This window comes from Orcinus orca, chromosome 3 (genome assembly GCF_937001465.1).
Source record: "Orcinus orca chromosome 3, mOrcOrc1.1, whole genome shotgun sequence".
Taxonomy (NCBI): Eukaryota; Metazoa; Chordata; class Mammalia; order Artiodactyla; family Delphinidae; genus Orcinus; species Orcinus orca.
Genome location: NC_064561.1, coordinates 137813629 through 137832551, shown reverse-complemented (window position 1 = coordinate 137832551; position 18923 = coordinate 137813629). Strand labels below are relative to the sequence as shown.

Sequence of the window (18923 nt, the reverse complement as noted above, 5' to 3'; positions counted from 1 at the left end):
AATTACAATGATCATACACTATGATCAAGTCAGATTTATCCCAGGGATGTAAAGATTTTTCAATATCTGCAAATCAATCAGTGTTATACACCACATCAACAAATTGAAGAATAAAAACCATATGATCATCTCAATAGATGCAGAAGAAGCTTTTGACAAAATTCAATGCCCATTTATGATTAAAAAAAAAAACAACTCTCCAGAAAGTGGGCATAGAGGGAACATACCTCAACATAATAAAGGCCATATATGACAAACTTACAGCTAACATCATACTCAACAGTGAAAAGCTGAAAGCACTTCCTCTAAGATCATGTACAAGACAAAGATGTCCACTCTTGCCACTTTTATTCAACATAGTTTTGGAAGTCCTAGTAAAAGCAATCAGAGAAGAAAAAGAAATAAAAGGAATCCAAATCAGAAAAGAAGAAGTAAAACTGTCACTGTTTGCAGATGACATAATACTATACATAGAAAATCCTAAAGGTGCCACCAGAAAACTACTAGAGCTCATCAATGAATCTGGTAAAGTTACAGGATACAAAATTAATACACAGAAATCTGTTGCATTTCTATACACTAACTACCAATGATCAGAAAGAGAAATTAAAGAAACAATCCCATTTACCATCACATCAAAAAGATTATAATACCTAGGAATAAACCTACCTAAGGAGACAAAAGACCTGTACTCTGGAAACTGTAAGACACTGATGAAAGAAATCGAAGATGACACAAACAGATGGAAAGATATACCATGTTCCTGGACTGGAAGAATCAATATTGTCAAAATGACTATACTATCCAAGGTAATCCACAGATTCAGTGCAATCCCTATCTAATTACAAGTGGCATTTTTCACAGAACTAGAACAAAAACTTTCACAATTTGTATGGAAACACAAAAGACCCCCAATAGCCAAAGGAATCTTGAGAATGGAAAACGGAGCTGGAGGAATCAGGCTCCCTGACTTCAAAACTATACTACAAAGCTACAGTAACCAAGACAGTATGGTACTGGCAGAAAAACAGAAATATAGATCAATGAAACAGGATAGAAAGCCAAGAAATAAACCCACGTACCTATGGTTAATTAATCTATGACAAAGGAGGCAAGACTATACACTGGAGAAAAGACAGTCTCTTCAATAAATGGTACTGGGAAAACTGGACAGCAACATGTAAAAAAAATGAAATTAGAACATTCTTTAACACCAAACACAAAAATAAACTTAAAATGAATTAAAGACCTAAATGTAAGGCCAGATACTATTAAACTCTTAGAGGAAAACACTCTTTGACATAAATCACAGAAAGATCTTTTTTGATCCATCTCCTAGAGTAATGGAAATGAAAACAAAAACAAATGGGACCTAATTAAACTTAAAAGCTTTTGCACAGCAAAGGAAACCATAAAAAAGATGAAAAGACAACCCACAGAATGAGAGAAAATATTTGCAAATGATACGACCAACAAACAATTAATCTCCAAAATTTACAAACAGCTCATGTGGCTCAATATTAAAAAAAAAAAAACACACACACACAATCAAAAAATGGGCAGAAGACCTAAATGAACATTTCTCCAAAGAAGATACAGGTGGCCAAGAGGCATACGAACAGATAATCAACATCACTAATTATTAGAAATGCAAATCAAAACTACAATGAGATATCACCTCACACCAGTCAGAATGGCCATCATCAAAAAATCTACAAACGATAAATGCTGGAGAGGGTGTGGAGAAAAGGGAACCCTCCTACACTGTTGGTGGGAATGTAAATTGATACAGCCACTGTGGAGAACAGTATGGAGGTTCCTTAAGAAAGTAAAAATAGACCTACCTCACGATTCAACAATTCCACTCCTGGGCATATATCCAGAACAAAACATGGATCAAAAGGATACATGTGCCCCAATGTTCACTGCAGTGCTGTTTACAATAGCCAAGACATGGAAGCAACCTAAATGTCCACCAACCAACAGATGAATGGATAAAGAAGTGGTACATATGTACAAAAGAATATTACTCAGCCATCAAAGTAAATGAAATAATGTCATTTGCACCAACATGGATGGACCTGGAGATTATCATACTAAGTAAAGTCAGAGAAAGACAAATAACAAATGATATCGCTTATATGTGGAATCTAAAAAAATTGATACAAATGAACTTATTACAAAACAGAAACAGACTCACAGACTTAGAGAATGAACTTATGGTTACCAGAGGGGAAGGTTGGGAGGGAGGGATAGATACAGAGTTTGGGATTGACATGTACACACTGCTATATTTAAAATAGATAACCAACAAGGATCTACTGTACAGCACAGGGAACTCTGCTCAGTACTCTGTAGTAACCTAAATGGGAAAAAGAATAGATACATGTATAACTGAATCACTTTGCTGTTCACCTGAAACTAACACAACATTGTTAATCAACTATACTCCAATAAAAAATTAAAATTTTTAAAAATTGGAATTCGTTTTTATTTAAGTTCCAAGTTCTTTTGTTTCTAAATTCTACCATAACACATTATGAAAATGGAAAATGAGAAGAAAATCTAAGAAGTGGTTTTTAATCCTGTCTTTAGAATTTGTCTTTTACCAGTCGCATAACGGCATTAAGTGGCTATAATGAGAATCTACTCAATTAGTCTTTATTCATCTTAAATAACAGCAAGTAGTCATCATTAGGCATGATATTCACAAGGACATAAGCCCCCCAATTCTCCTTGGTGGAAAACAAAATACCAAGAAGACCCAGTGGTCTCAAAGCATAGTACTAGGTCTAATCCCTTCATCTGTTCTCAATATTGGTCTCTCTGAGAACAAACTCACTCTTATGTATGTGATTTATAATTGCTCCATTTTTCTTCTTATTATGAGAAATCCTATGAAATCTTAAAATCGACGTATTGTGCTAAGAGATCAGGTACATTATTCACATATTGCTGATACGTTATTTTGTTAGGATACTATGGCTGCATTCCTACTTTCCAACAAGAAAATAAGACAGTAGAAAGGGAAGAGACGGAGAAGGAGGAATGGGAAGGCGAAGACTGCTAAGCCCACAACACTCAAAACCAAGAGGATGCTAATTCCTACAAATTTACATAACAGAGTATGATACCCACACAGTGATTTGGTCACTAAAGCAAACTTTTGGACAAGAAAACAATAATACTTATTGAACAATCACAACATCAACAGAAAAATCTGATTTCCAAGAAGAAAGGAACAATATCAGAAAAGCCTATACCAATAATATTTATTTCTTTTTCCTTTTTACCATGTTTCTTTGACAGTTTAAATTCTGAAATATAAATCTACGTGAGAAGTAGCAACAAGTTTTAGAGAACAGTAGTTACTATATTTTACATGTCACAGATAACAAATAGTCCTACAAAAACCTGTTCCTTCTATAAAAAGAAATAAGATTTCTATATGAAAATATCTCTCTCACACTTGACTATTCATGAAGTCATATCCAGAGTAGTAGATTTACTCATGAAGAGTAAATGTCAAATTTACATTCTTTACCAATGAAGTCATACTTTTTTGTACAGATATGACATAGAACATATTATTCCTCCCTAAGAAATAAAAACTACTGGTCCTTGTTTAGGTTTCATAACAGAGCTTAACTATTTTCTTTTCCTCCTTTATAGAGCAGGACTCCAACTAGGCAAGCATCCCATCTGTTTTTATTTCAAAAAAGCTATGGTAATTGGGCTAATGGAAGTCTCAAGATAGTGAAAAATGAAATGATTCCATATCAGTAGTGAAGATATACGGTCATTATATTCCAACTTACCTAATACACTGACAAAGGCATCAAAAAGGTGAAACGTAAGCAAAGGCTCTTTCAAGTGACCATAGTAATCAGCTATAGTTTTAAAGACATCTTTTTCAAATCCTAAATACATAGGCTGCTTCAAATCCGAACAATTAGGCCCTGTTAAAAAAGGGAAAGAGAAAGAAAGAGAAACATTAATGGGGCAATCATCTCTAAGTATTAGTCTCTGTGCATAGGTGTGGTGTGTACAGATAATTAAGATCAGAAAAGTTTTCAAGGAGAAGACTAATACTATACATTTTGCTTATATAAATATACTTTATGTCTAAATTGAAATCTATTACAAAACAATGAGGAAAATCACTGGCTTGCTTCCATTTTCAAAGAAACCGACTCTTTTATGACCTTCTGAAAGGCATTTTTATTAAATGTGAACAGTGATAATTCTCTTCGAAATAGTCAATATTTCTCCTAGTCTTTTTTTGCCATGCGGAATATGGGATTTTAGTTCCCCAACCAGGGGTGGAACCCATGCTCCCTGCAGCGGAAGTGCGCAGTCCTAACCACTGGACTGCCAGGGAAGTCCAGATATTTTCCTAGTCTTGACACAGTTAACCAACATAGTAATTACCTCATATATGTAATAGATAAGCGATAAAGCAATTTTTTAAAGCTTTTCATTATTTCATCATTGCTATATAATAAAATTCAAGAATCAGAGTTGAGTGAAATAATTTCTGCCTCTAAACTCTTTTAGACTAATAAGAATGTATACTCCTTTTCCTAAAGATATTCTGAAAAGGAGATTTTACATTGTGTCTTAAATTCATTCTTATTATAAAACTCTCCATTTGATCACCAACCATCAAAAGATAGTTTTATAAAAAATTTAAAAAAAAATTTTAAAGCTGCCCAAACAAAGACTATGGGAGACAGGATAAAATGACCTCTAAACTATTGAATTCTTTGCTCTAAGAGTCTAGGTGTTATTTACCCAACAATGCTTTTGAGTGATTAGTGGCATTGAATGAATTTTTATTAAACAAAATTATAATAGAAAATAACACCAAAGCAGAAACAAACTGATGTTTCTGCTAAAAACAAGTTTAAAAATAAAAAAGATAGTTTATCAAGCAGGGTCATATTGCAAAGTAACTCTAAGAAACCTGGAACAACCTAGGAACCAAGAAGCCTGGAACAAGTGAGGCAGAGATCCCCTTGTATCAGGGACCAAAGAGGAACAAGAAACTCTTAGCTCTCTACAGAGCTGGCAGCAAATGCCCCCAACAATCCATACACAGATGGCAAGATGTACATCGCCAAGTGGAGCGAAGAACTGGATCTGCCCATGCCTGAGGGAAATGGTAAGTGGTCCACGAGGAGCTGCTTGGCCAGCCTTGTCTATTTCCATCACAGTGTGGAAGAAAGGGATGCAAATGGATTGGCCAGTTCTGGCCCAGCAGAACACAAGACTAACAGCTGTACCGGAACCGATCTCTACTCTCAGGACAGCAGGAGAAGCCAGTAAAAATTGATAGGAAATTCTTCCTACAGAATCACTGTAACTAAAGAGAAAGTATCAAACAAAAAAGAACAGTTAAGTATTGTGGGCCTTCACATTTCAAGGCCATTGGGACATTGTGGAAACAGCTTTTTGTTGGTCTCCTTTAAAATTATCTTATCTTTTAATGTTCTAAAATTGACTAAAATAATGAAAATTATTAAATATCTATATGTGTGGTACCTCATTAACCTAGCAGCAAACATAGCCATTTTTACTTACTTCCTCCTGTATAATATCCCAAGCTTAGTCAGTTGAAATAGTGGGATATGTCTCAGCAAGCAATACACATTGCCTTGAATTACTCCCTCCCAGGATAATATGCAGTTCATTCTAAGCAGTTGTACCCCTTTTTGAACACTTCATCATTCTTGATAAAAATATGCAAAAACAAGCCAAAAAAAGGTTTCCCTAAAAATGCCAATGCATGGCAAGCCCTATGAGAGGAGGCCATAGTTCTAAGATCTTTTGTTTCTCTATCATGTTGAATTTCAGAATATTTTTAATCTAGTTTTTATAAATGTTATTCCTGAAAGACTTTGGAAAAGAACTGTTTACACCCACTTTTTTTTTTTTACATCTTTATTGGGGTATAATTGCTTTACAATGGTGTGTTAGTTTCTGCTCCATAACAAAGCGAATCAGCCATACATATACACATGTTCCCATATCTCTTCCCTCTTGCGTCTCTCTCCCTCCCACCCTCCCTATCCCACTCCTCCAGGCGGTGAGCTGATCTCCCTGTGCTATGCGGCTGCTTCCCACTAGCTATCTACCTTACGTTTGGTAGTGTATACATGTCCATGCCTCTCTCTCGCTTTGTCACAGCTCAGCCTTCCCCCTCCCCATATCCTCAAGTCCGTTCTCTAGTAGGTCTGTGTCTTTATTCCTGTCTTACCCCTAGGTTCTTCATGACATTTCTTTTTCTTAAATTCCATATATATGTGTTAGCATACGGTATTTGTCTTTCTCTTTCTGACTTACTTCACTCTGTATGACAGACTCTAGGTCTATCCACCTCATTACAAATAGCTCAATTTCGTTTCTTTTTATGGCTGAGTAATATTCCATTGTATATATGTGCCACATCTTCTTTATCCATTCATCTGATGATGGACACTTAGGTTGTTTCCATCTCTGGGCTATTGTAAATAGAGCTGCAATGAACATTTTGGTACATGACTCTTTTTGAATTATGGTTTTCTCAGGGTATATGCCCAGTAGTGGGATTGCTGGGCCATATGGTAGTTCTATTTGTAGTTTTTTAAGGAACCTCCATACTGTTCTCCATAGTGGCTGTACCAATTCACATTCCCACCAGCAGTGCAAAAGTGTTCCCTTTTCTCCACACCCTCTCCAGCATCTATTGTTTCTAGACTTTTTGATGATGGCCATTCTGACTGGTGTGAGGTAATATCTCATTGTAGTTTTGATTTGCATTTCTCTAGTGATTAGTGATGTTGAGCATTCTTTCATGTGTTTGTTGGCAGTCTGTATATCTTCTTTGGAGAAATGTCTATTTAGGTCTTCTGCCCAGTTTTGGATTGGGTTGTTTGTTTTATTGTTATTGAGCTGCATGAGCTGCTTATAAATTTTGGAGATTAATCCTTTGTCAGTTGCTTACATCCACTTTTTATTGGATTCTTGCAATCTACGTGCACAAGGAAGAAAAACAGTTAACCTGGTTTTGTATTTATTTAGCATCAGTCCCTCATTCTGTGGCCCACCATGAGGCTGGCCAACAACGAAAGCACCCAGGCCAATGGTCTGCAATAAATGCAGATGGGCCCAAAGGGAAGAGATGAGCAGTAAAACTACAGAAAAAGAGGCACAGGGCCTTCAAAATCTCATATAATCAGCCTATCCTTTCTGTTCCCTATTAGAGGACTATAATGGGAACCTAGACTCATTAAAGATAAGAAGGATAAGGAACAGACCATGACTTTGATGAGACTCAAAGTAAATTTGGGGAGGCCAATGAGAATTTGGAAAAATTAATAATTTTAAAAAACTATTCAAAAGGCTGACCTCACCCTTTGGCCACCTTGTTTTCTTTGACATGTAAACAAGCACGTTTATGGATGTGCCAACCATCTGTAAAGCACTGCACTTGATACGTGTGAGAGGTGTCCCTGTTCCCGAGAATTTCTACCTAACATAACATTAATGTGGAGAACATTACTAAGTCGATCCTCACATCTTTCCTCTCCATTGGTAATTCCAGTTATTCCAACCTTTCTGCAGAAGTTTTGTGGCATTATGTATAAATCTTGCTTGAGGGAAAATTATACTCTTCATTACATTTTGATCACCATTGAGAATTCAACATCATAACCACACCTTAATATACACTTTACAACGTATTATAGCCTAGACTTGTTATACTGGCTTCCTCTGTTCATTCCCAGTTGATCAACTTCCAAAATCCTTGGTTTTCCAAAAATTCATAAATGGGTCATTTAACCCATTTATACCTTCTATTTTGTCATTCCGGCCAAAGATATAATTTAGATTAATTTACTTCAAATGACTGAGCAAGAATAAAAAGCACTCCCCCAAACTAAAAACCAAAGGACTCTACATCTCAGAGGGGTTCCAAAACATGAACCAAAAACCTATGAAAATCTTAATAGTTAAACACAGAGAACTTTGGGCTTCTCACAAACTAACGTTGCTATTTATATTTAGGATGATAGTATATAATCATTTTCTACATATTACCACTGAGATCACCCGCAGTGAGCTGAACAGTTATTTTAGTTTCATTCTATAATCAAACAAAACTAACTTCAGTGAAATTAATAATTCAGAGCCTACTAACTCAAGAATTTATACACGTATCTCTGTACATGCTAGTCTTACCCAAAAAGGAAGAAAGAAACCACCTCTCTGAGGTGATCTTTGAGACTCAAAAGACCCTATAGAACAAATATCACCATTATCAGTCAGCTAAAATAACTAGAATTTTTCTCATTAAAATCACTTGTTTGGGTTAAGCCATTAACCATTAGAATCCCTTCTTTGGGTTAAGCCTTCTGAAAATCCCAGAAAAATAGTAGTGTTAATGAGATACCATGATAACTCATTTCTTCAGTGCCTATGATATCCAGTGAAGGAGATTTCATATGCCTATGAAAAACTTCAGAGGAGCTGCCCAGGTCCAGACCCCTCATTTTACAGCCAAATTGCTGAAACGGGCTTTTCTGTTTCTCTTCATGCATGTTCTTCTCCTTCCAAACCATGCTGAATACCAATTAGATTAGTTTTCTAAAACATTTCTCTCCAACTTAAACCAATGCCCTATAAAAAGCCAATGGGAAACAGGATATGCTGAGTAAACTGATGAGGTAAATATAAGGCATACTTAGGAATAAAAATATAGGTTTTAGGAATAAAAACCTATAAACTGTTAACAGGCATTTATCTATTACAATATTGCATTCAATATTACTAATTATTCTTTCCTGTGATGAAGCATTCAGAAGAAGCAGTATGGACCTTATCTGTAGTGTGATTATATCCACAAGAAAATGGAAGCACAAAACCCCTTTAAAAATGCTCTGTAACTCAGCCCTTTCACTATGTCACAAATTTATCATTAAAAGCACAGTAATCCCCAAACAATTAACTGCCAGTCTCAAAGGTCTCAAATCAACGTTCAGGGCATTGAGCAAAAAAATTTTCTAATTTAGGGGACGAATTTCTGTTAATTTCATAAAAATGGCAGGTACTTAGTACTTACAATTTGCCAAACACTTCATAGCTGACAGTACCCAGTGAGGAAGTTCTTCTGCAGAAAAAGGAAAATAAAAAGATGTTTTATTCAATTACATATAATTCAAGGGATTATATACACACTTGGTATCATAGGAATGATACTTGCCCAAGTAATATGAAACATACCTGCTAATCACAAATCACCTGCTTATGTATCAGAACATTTAAAAGATAATTTTTCCTTAGCAGGGATGTTACAGCACGTGATTATATAAACCATAACTATAAATTTCTCTAAAGACAAGATGTACTTGTATAAGTTTTAGGGAAAAGAAGAAATCTGATAGTTTGTTCCAAATAAATACACTAACAAACAAATCAATTATCCTAAGAATTTTAGAAAGAGAAGAAAAAAACATAAAAAGCAAAAGTATGAGTCATCAAATGCATTTATGAAACCAGTTCATCAGATACCTTAAATCAGATACCTTCTATCCAGAGGAAGAAAATTTTTAAATCAGTTTGGGGATTCTGGCTCACTACAGTTACCAGGACCTTATTTTTCCTAATCAAAAACCAGGATAGGTGGCTGCTAAATGTCTTTTTTCCCAATTTGTAAACTGGCTTGGAGGAAAAAGTATAAAAAATTAAAGCACCTTCAACATCTGGAAAGATACCTTTATTTTATTTTATTTTTTATTTTATTTTTTTTTTTGCGGTACGCGGGCCTCTCACTGCTGCGGCCTCTCCCGTTGCGGAGCACAGGCTCTGGACGCGCAGGCTCAGCGGCCACGGCTCACGGGCCCAGCCGCTCCGCGGCATGTGGGATCCTCCCCGACCGGGGCACGAACCTGCGTCCCCTGCATCGGCAGGCGGATTCTCAACCACTGCGCCACCAGGGAAGCCCGGAAAGCTACCTTTATTAAAAAGGAAAAAAAAATGACATAAACCGAGACTATCCCAGAAAATCTGACACAGAGACACCATAATGAGAAGGTCAGTGAGAGCTCTAAAAAAATCAGTCAGACCCCAGGACCCACGTAAAAACTGACTCAAGCTTTCTGTTAGGCATTAAACTTACTCACTTCTCAGGGATTTCCTGGGGATGATAAAGAACCACTTAATGCCCTGTGTGGCTAACACTGAACTAGCATCTGGATGGATCTTGCTGAGGCTTTCACTCCTGGGTATTCATCTTTCTATGACATTTCCTGACTCCAAACAATTAGTTTAAAGGTCTCTGGAAGTGAGCTAAGGCTATATGTAATGAGGGGGTAAACATATGTAAGGTTTAGGGAAGGGTCAAATAGAAGCTGATGGACCTGTACAGCCAATGTACTGGGTCAACCGGGAACAAAACGGCTTTTATGCACTTACTTGACTTGTCATCAAGGATAACAACTCCCTGGTTGCTCACACTATATACATTATGGATGATGAACTTGGAGTTGACAAGATTAACGTCTAAAACTTCTTCTAAGGAATCCAGGCCAAGGATTTTCTGTAAACTAAAAAAGATAAATAATGATTAAATTAATTAGTTACTTTTTAAAAATCATTATCTGCCCAAGAACTGGCACTGTAAAAGATCAATCTTTAGAATGTGCTGTTTTCACACATTTCACCTTTGTGGGGCAAAAAGGTTAGACATTGCATATATAAAACAAACTTAGATCATTTTGTTATTAACATAGTACTTCACTAATTTAAAAACACAACACACTGAATGTCAAGAAAATGACTTTCTAAGTAAAATATTATAATAACAAAAACTAGCTTATCCAATGATGAGAAACCGCTGTGAGTACATCTTTATAAGAATTAAAAAAAAAAAAAGCTTGCTATGACATTGTTAACTTTAATTACCTATTGTACATCAAATATCTAGGAGACCAAATTTTCCACTACAGGTTTCATTAAGCTTAAGATTTCAGTGTAACTAGAAAGTTTAAAGACTTTTACATCACTAATTATTAGAGAAATACAAATCAAAACTATGAGTTACCACCTCACACTGGTCAGAATGGCTATCATCAGAAAGTCTGCAAATAATAAATGCTGGAGAGGGTGTGGAGAAAAGGGAACCCTCCTACACTGTTAGTGGGAATATAAATTGGTGCAGCCACTATGGAAAACAGTCTGGAAGTTCCTTAAAAAACTGAAAATAGAGCTACCATATAAGATCCAGCAATCCTACTCCTGGGCATATATCCAGAAAAGATGAAAACTCTAATTCAAAAAGATATATGCATCCCAAGGTTCACTGCAGCACTATTTACAACAGCCCAGACATGCAAGCAACCTAAGTGTCCATCGACAGATGAATGGATAAAGATATGGTACATATACACAATGGAATATTAGTCAGCCATAAGAAAGAATGAAATATTGCCATCTGCAGCAACACGGATGATGGACCTACAGATTATCATACTAAGTGAAGTGAGTGAGACAGAAAAAGACAAATATTATATGATATCACTTATCTGTGGAATCTAAAAAAATAATACAAATCAACTTATTTACAGAACAGAAATAGACTCACAGACATAGAAACAAATTTATGGTTACCAAAGGGTAAAGGGGAGGAGGAGGGATAAATTAGGAGTATGGGATTAAGAGATACACACCACTATATATAAAACAGATAAACATCAAGGATTTACTGCATAGCACATGGAACTATATTCAATATCTTGTAATACCTATAATGGAAAAGAATCTGAAGCTGTACACCTGAAACTAACACAATATTGTAAATCAACTATAGTTAAATTTAAAAAAACAAAAATAAAAATAATTAAACATTAGGTAATTTTGGACCAGTGGCAAAAAAAAAAAAAAAGAACTTTTAATGTTCTATTCTTAACTAGCATATAAATGACAATAGAAAATTCCCAGAATTCAGTTAAATTATGTTTGCTAAGCAGCACAGCTGCAAATAATGCAATCAAATTTGAGAGTTTTATACACAGTTTCAGAAAATTAAATATGCAGAGAGTAGTAGTGAAGCAAAACAGAAAAAAAAAAGAAAAATACTTAAAGTTCTCATTAATAGCAAATGCACATACTATGATAATGTCATAGTCTTCCATAACTCTTCTACATTGGCCTCTGTCAGCTGTCTGCGGTGGACAAGACGGCAAGCCGGCACCTCTCCAATAGCAATGCTGTGACGCTTGTACCACATCTCAGAATTCTAATTGGGGTGGGGGAGGAGAGTAAGAAAGAGAGAGAATAAGTATTTCAAGAGACAGAGGTATGAGTTTATGAGAAATTTCTTTGATTTGGTTATTTTTAACTTGTTTTAAAATAATAATTTGAAACATTAACTTTCTTTGCATGGACTGCAGAGTAATAAAGTATGACTCAAAGATCAGGTCATATCATAAATGAATATTCAAGAATTGCAAAACAGCTATGGCAATAAGCATGACATTAGCTATTTTTCCCTGTGGGAGTTCTAACTAATCAGTGAAGTAGCAGTAAAATAAAATTTCATTAATTCAAATTAATTAACATTGAGGAGTATCTATCCAAATTCACACACTGTCCAAATTAAGTGATTGTTTAAAATAACATTAAAGTCTATTACTTTCAAGAATTCTCTGTTTTTTTAAGGAAAGATCAACTAAGTACAATGTTAGATAGCAGGCCCCAGATCTTAGGCATATGAAGAAGGCAGGAAAAAAAAGAGCTCCACAAGGACAGCTGGAGATGGCCGGGAAGAAAAACTACAGCCCAGAGAGGTTAAGTAATTTGCTCAAAGTCACATAGCTTTAGCGCTTCAACATTCTTAGCACCTCCCTTCTCACATTTAGGCTACTAGACAGAAATCTTAAAACTTCCTTTTGGTAATGACAGTGAGGAACTATGAACTTTTAAAGGCAAAACATATAAGAAATCACCTACAAAGGACTTTTATAATAGTTTTTTGCAGAAGTGTCATTATAGAAAAATCTTATTAATTGGAAAAAGTGAACTGGACAGTTGTTTTTTGATGTGGTTTTTAGTTTCGTTTTTGGAGAATTACTGAACTACAAAAGAAACTTGAAGGTCACATGGATTTGTGACTTTTTTTTTTTTAAAGTATCCAAATTAGGTGGTCTCTTTTAAAGGCAGGAATATCAGTTGTTGCATTTGCCTAGCAAATTCACTTCTAAAAGTTATCTTAAAGAAATACTCAACTATTTATCTGTAAAGATACTGTTCATTGCATTGTTTACACACATACTGAAAAAGCTGAAAACATGGTACACATCTAACAGTAAAGAACTGGATAAGTAAACCATAATCCTTTATAGACATGATGCAGATACTAAAAATGATGTTGAATAACATGAAAAAATGGACACAATACACTGTTCTAAGTGAAGAATATAGGCTACCAAAACAGCACAGCACAATCTCATTTTGTTGTTAAAAACATAAGTGGAAAAAATAAAACACAACAAAAATGTTAATATTAATTCTCTCTGGATGATATTATGAGTAATTTTTTTTTCTTTTGTCTCTACCTATGAACAATTCTGTTAATAACAGCAATAGCAGTTAACAGTTTCTGAAAACCTGTGTGTCAGGCACCTTCTATACACTTTATAGATAGGAAGTCACTTGATTCTCATAATGACCTTACCCCAGGGGGGTGTTTTCATCCCACTTTCACCAAAAAGAAAACTGAGACACAGACACGGTGAATAAAACAGAGAAACAAGATCACATAGCTAGTAAATGAAGGAGTCAAGATTCAAATCCAGCAGTCTGTCTCCAGAGCTCACACTTGTCCTCTCCACATTACACTGCCCCTCAGCAAACACAACAAATCATTCTATTTGCCTCACTTCATTTTATTTTATAAAATGGCTAGGCAAGAGAGAGGATAGGACAGAACAAAAACAAAAACGAACAAGCAAAGTGGAGGCAGAGATACAAAGAGGACAAGTAAGATAGAAGAAATGAATACGAGCTCAGGTCCCATAAGAAAGGTGGACTGTTTCTCTATTGACTACTAACCTCATCAACCTAAAACCTGCATAAGGCCCAACTGGGGAAACAGATCCTGCTCTGCCATTCTTCCTCTGGACAGTCCTCTTCCTCCGGACAGCCCAAGCTTTAGAGGAACTGTAGCAAGTGAGGAGCTCAAACCTCCACCACTTGATTTAGAGGGAAGTACAAGAAAAGGCAAGAGCAACGTTATCAGAAATGTACATACAGATGACCAGCGACATGACAAGCTGTGGGGGAAATGTTTGATGAATCTGAGACACTGGTATACCACCACTTCAGGGCTGATGAAAAATTAGAAACTGAAAACAGAAGAGAGAAGAGAGATGACACTGTCTTCTTCATTGGTGCATGAAAAGTGTGCTAATGACCAGCTGGTCTTCCTAAAGGTTCACAGAACCAAAAAGAACAAAAAAGGGAAGTTATTATATCAATGACATAAATACACATTAGTTTAATATGGGATTTTTACCTCTTTTGTATAAACAATACTGGATGACATTATAATGAAAAAACGTCTGTTGAATAACCACTCTACTGATGGGGTCATATTAGGTGTTTAAATACAAATGTTAAAAAAAATGAACCTGATTTCATGGAGCTGATATTTTAACTTTCTTAAGTACAGGAACTATCAGCTAGACCTTAATTAAGTTCTCCTCATTAGTAATGAATTAAATAGTCCTCAAATACCCTTTGTGCTCACTCTTTCAGAGTAGTTCCACTTTGTTTTCTAATAATCTATCATCGTATTGAATACTTCACTAGACTATGAGCCCTTTTGGAGGAAAAACCGTATTACATACAGCTGCATCTGTAGAACCTGGCAGGATGCATGGCACACAGTAGACAATCAACAAATCTTTGCTGAATGAATGTTAATGACGTTCAAATACGACCTCTCATCTAAGTTCCAGAGCTTTTATCTCCATCTGCCTGTTAGATACTTCCATTTAATACAACCCACCTTTCTCATCAAACATATTTAAAACTACATTCATCACTGTCCCTGACTAATCTGCAAGTTCATACGGAGTCCCCACTTCTGTCACTGGTGCCACTCTTTTTCTTGAATTATTTTTGATAAAGCCTAAGCTGCTTAATTATTCTCTCCAAACTGAGATACAATACAACATCTGTTAAAAAAATTTTTTTTCTTTCAATCACATTGCCTAAAAATGTTTACAACATATCTTTGCAAATGTATGAACTGGACATCCAGTCCTATAAGACTAGATTAACTTAAAACATTGGTGTTAGTACAATTCTTAAAAACTGCAGTATAAAATATTTGTCTGCATTTTATTTTTTAGCATTATGGCAATCTTAATAGTTTTCTACTGAGGTATTTCAAGGAAGAAGTACACCCCAAAAAAGGTAGTTTATTCTACAATGTGCTTAGGTTTCCCAAAACTAGCAGAACCTACCTTTGTTCATATTGTGTCAGGACTCACTCCACAATCTTCCATGTCCCAAACTTCACACTTTCAACTGGTAATAATCATAAAAAAGTTCAGGAAGAAAAGACAAAGAGGGAGAAGAGGAAAATTATAGAATAGAAAGGAAAAGGAAATTAGAAGGGAGTTTTAAGAGAAAACTGCTCAGTCTAAACATATGAAAACAGCTACCATATATTCAGTCACAGTGTCCATAGGCAAGAGTGAAAAAATGCAAAAGCAATCTTCCTGTGTTACTAGTCTCTCAGCTATCAACGGATATGATATTGTTTTAAAGTGCTTTCAGACCATTGTTTCCAAGGGATCGAAAGAAAAACTGGACTAAGCCTGATGGTTCACAGACTATTTCTTATCTTTCCCTCTGCTAGTCCTCCAGCTTCTATAATGGCACTTACCATCACAACTGGCCTCACTGGGATATTCTCTTGTGAAGTGCCTGGTAGGGGATCATCCCATTCCGGAAATTTAATAACATCCTTTTGATATGGGGGCCTCTTTGGATATGGTCTCAGGGGTGAGGAAGGAGGAAATCTAAAAACCAAGAAGAAAATATTACTGCAGTCAGTGGGAAACACAGATATTTTAACAATAGTCCCCACTTCTTTTATCCTTGAGAGTTTATATAATTCCAAACTTCAGGTAATGAATTCATACTTAAATCATTACACACGGCTAATAGTACCCAACAATGTATGATTTTTTAAAAGCATTCATTCGGCCACAGCTGATGAGCCTCTTGCAGGGCACGCAGACCCCACACCTTTTCCTCGTCTTCTTGGCCAGGTTGGCTGCGCCAGCTCCCCCCAAGGCAGACGAGGAGGAGGAGGAATGATTCTGCAGGCAGTCTGCCAGATTGGCAATTTGAAGCGCACTGTCTGTACGGCTGCTGAGTCTGCTGTGGGGGAGTGAAGGGCTGTCATGACGATGACTCCTGGAGCCGTGTGGCTGACAGGGTCTTGGTGCTCTAGCCAGGTGTCAGGCCTGAGCCTCTGAGGTGGGAGAGCCAAGCTCAGTACATTGGTCCACCAGAGACCTCCTGGCCCCATGTAGTATCAAACAGCGAAAGCTCTCCCAGAGATCTCCATCACAACGCTAAGACCCAGCTCCACTCAACAACCAGCAAGCTACAGTGCAGGACACCCTCTGCCAAACAACTAGCAAGACAGGAACACAACCCCACCCATGAGCAGAGAGGCTGCCTAAAATCATAATAAGGTCACAGACACCCCAAAACACACCACCAGATGTGGACCTGCCCACCAGAAGAAAAGATCCAGCCTCATCCACCAGAACACAGGCACCAGTCCCCTCCACCAGGAAGCCTACACAACCCACTGAACCAACCCTACCCACTGGGGGCAGACACCAAAAACAACGGGAACTACGAACCTGCAGCCTGCAAAAAGGAGACCCCAAACACAGTAAGCTAAGCAAAATAAGAAGACAGAGAAATACACAGATGCTCCAGATGAAGGAGCAAGGTAAAAACCCACCAGACAAAACAAATGAAGAGGAAAATAGGCAGTCTACCTGAAAAAGAATTCAGAGTAATGATAGTAAAGATGATCCAAAATCTTGGAAATATAATGGAGAAAATACAAGAAACGTTTAACAAGGACCTAGAAGAACTAAAGAGCAAACAAACAATGATGAACAACACAATAAATGAAATTAAAAATTCTCTAGAAAGAATCAATAGCAGAATAACTGAGGCAGAACGGATAAGTGACCTGGAAGATAAAATAGTGGAAATAATTACCGCAGAGCAGAATAAAGAAAGAATGAAAAGAATTCAGGACCATCTCAGAGACCTCTGGGACAACATTAAATGCACCAACATTCGAATTTTAGGGGTCCCAGAAGAAGAAGAGGAAAAAAAAGTGACTGAGAAAATATTTGAAGAGATTAAAATTGAAAACTTCCTTAACATGGGAAAGGAAATAGTCAATCAAGTCCAGGAAGCACAGACAGTCCCATACAGGATAAATCCAAGGAGAAATAAGCCCAGACAGATATTAATCAAGCTATCAAAAATTAAATACAAAAAAAATATATTAAAGCAGCAAGGAAGGGGGCTTCCCTGGTGGCGCAGTGGTTGAGAGTCCGCCTGCCGATGCAGGGGACACAGGTTCGTGCCCTGGTCCAGGAGGATCCCACACGCCGTGGAGCGGCTGGGCCCGTGAGCCATGGCCACTGAGCCTGCGTGTCTGGAGCCTGTGCTCCGCAATGGGAGAGGCCACAACAGTGAAAGGCCCACGTATCGCAAGGAAAAAACAAAAAAACAGGCAGCAAGGGAAAAGTAACAAATAACATACAAGGGAATCCCCATAAGGCTAACAGCTGATCCTTCAGCAGAAACTCTGCAAGCCAGAAGGGAATAGCAGGACATAATTAAAGTGATGAAAGGGAAAAACCTACAACTAAGATTACTCTACTCAGCAAGGATCTCATTCAGGTTCGATGGAGAAATTAAAACCTTTACAAACAATCAGAAGCTAAGAGAATTCAGCAACACCAAACCAGCTTTACAACAAACGCTAAAGGAACTTCTCTAGGCAGGAAACACAAGAGAAGGAAAAGACCTACAATAACAAACCCAAAACAATTAAGAAAATGGTAATAGGAACATACATATTGATAATTACCTTAAATGTAAATGGATTAAATGCTCCAACCCAAAGACACAGACTGCCTGAATAGATACAAAAACAAGACTCATAAATATGTTGTCTACAAGAGACCCACTTCAGACCTAGGGACACATACGGACTGAAAGTGAGGGGATGGAAAGATATTCCATGCAAATGTAAATCAAAAGAAAGCTGGGTAGCAATTCTCATACCAGACAAAACAGACTTTAAAATAAAGACTAGTACAAGAGACAAAGAAGTACAAGAGACAAATGATCAAGGGATCAATCCAAAAAGAAGATATAACAATTGTAAATATTTATGCACCCAACATAGGAGCATCTCAATACATAAGGCAAATGCTAACAGCCATAAAAGGGGAAATCGACAATAACACAATAGGAAGAGGGGACTTTAACACCCCACTTTCACCAATGGACAGATCATCCAAAATGAAAAAAAATAAAAAACACAAGCTTTAAATCATACATTAAACAGATGGACTTAACCGATATTTATAGGACATTCCATCCAAAAACAGCAGATTACACTTTCTTATCAAGTGCTCATGGAATATTCTCCAGGAGAGATCATATCTTGGGTCACAAAAAAGCCTTGGTAAATTTAAGGAAATTGAAATCATATCAAGTATCTTTTCTGATGACAATGCTATGAGACTAGATATCAATTACAGGAAAAATTCTGTAAAAAACACAAACACATGGAGGCTAAACAATACACTACTTAATAACCA

The 18923-nt window shown here is 36.6% G+C and overlaps 1 protein-coding gene across 1 annotated transcript in view; it reads right to left on the bottom strand.

Moving 5' to 3' along the window:
* The window catches only part of DEPDC1B (DEP domain containing 1B), a 103796-nt gene that overhangs the window by 31559 nt on the left and 53314 nt on the right, over positions 1-18923 (bottom strand). The window contains exons 3-7 of the mRNA XM_049707927.1: positions 15935-16070; positions 12150-12277; positions 10456-10586; positions 9104-9151; positions 3819-3959 (exon numbers count right to left, since the gene is read on the bottom strand). Coding sequence (XP_049563884.1) covers positions 3819-3959; positions 9104-9151; positions 10456-10586; positions 12150-12277; positions 15935-16070 — 584 coding nt within the window. The remainder of the gene's footprint in view (positions 1-3818; positions 3960-9103; positions 9152-10455; positions 10587-12149; positions 12278-15934; positions 16071-18923) is intronic.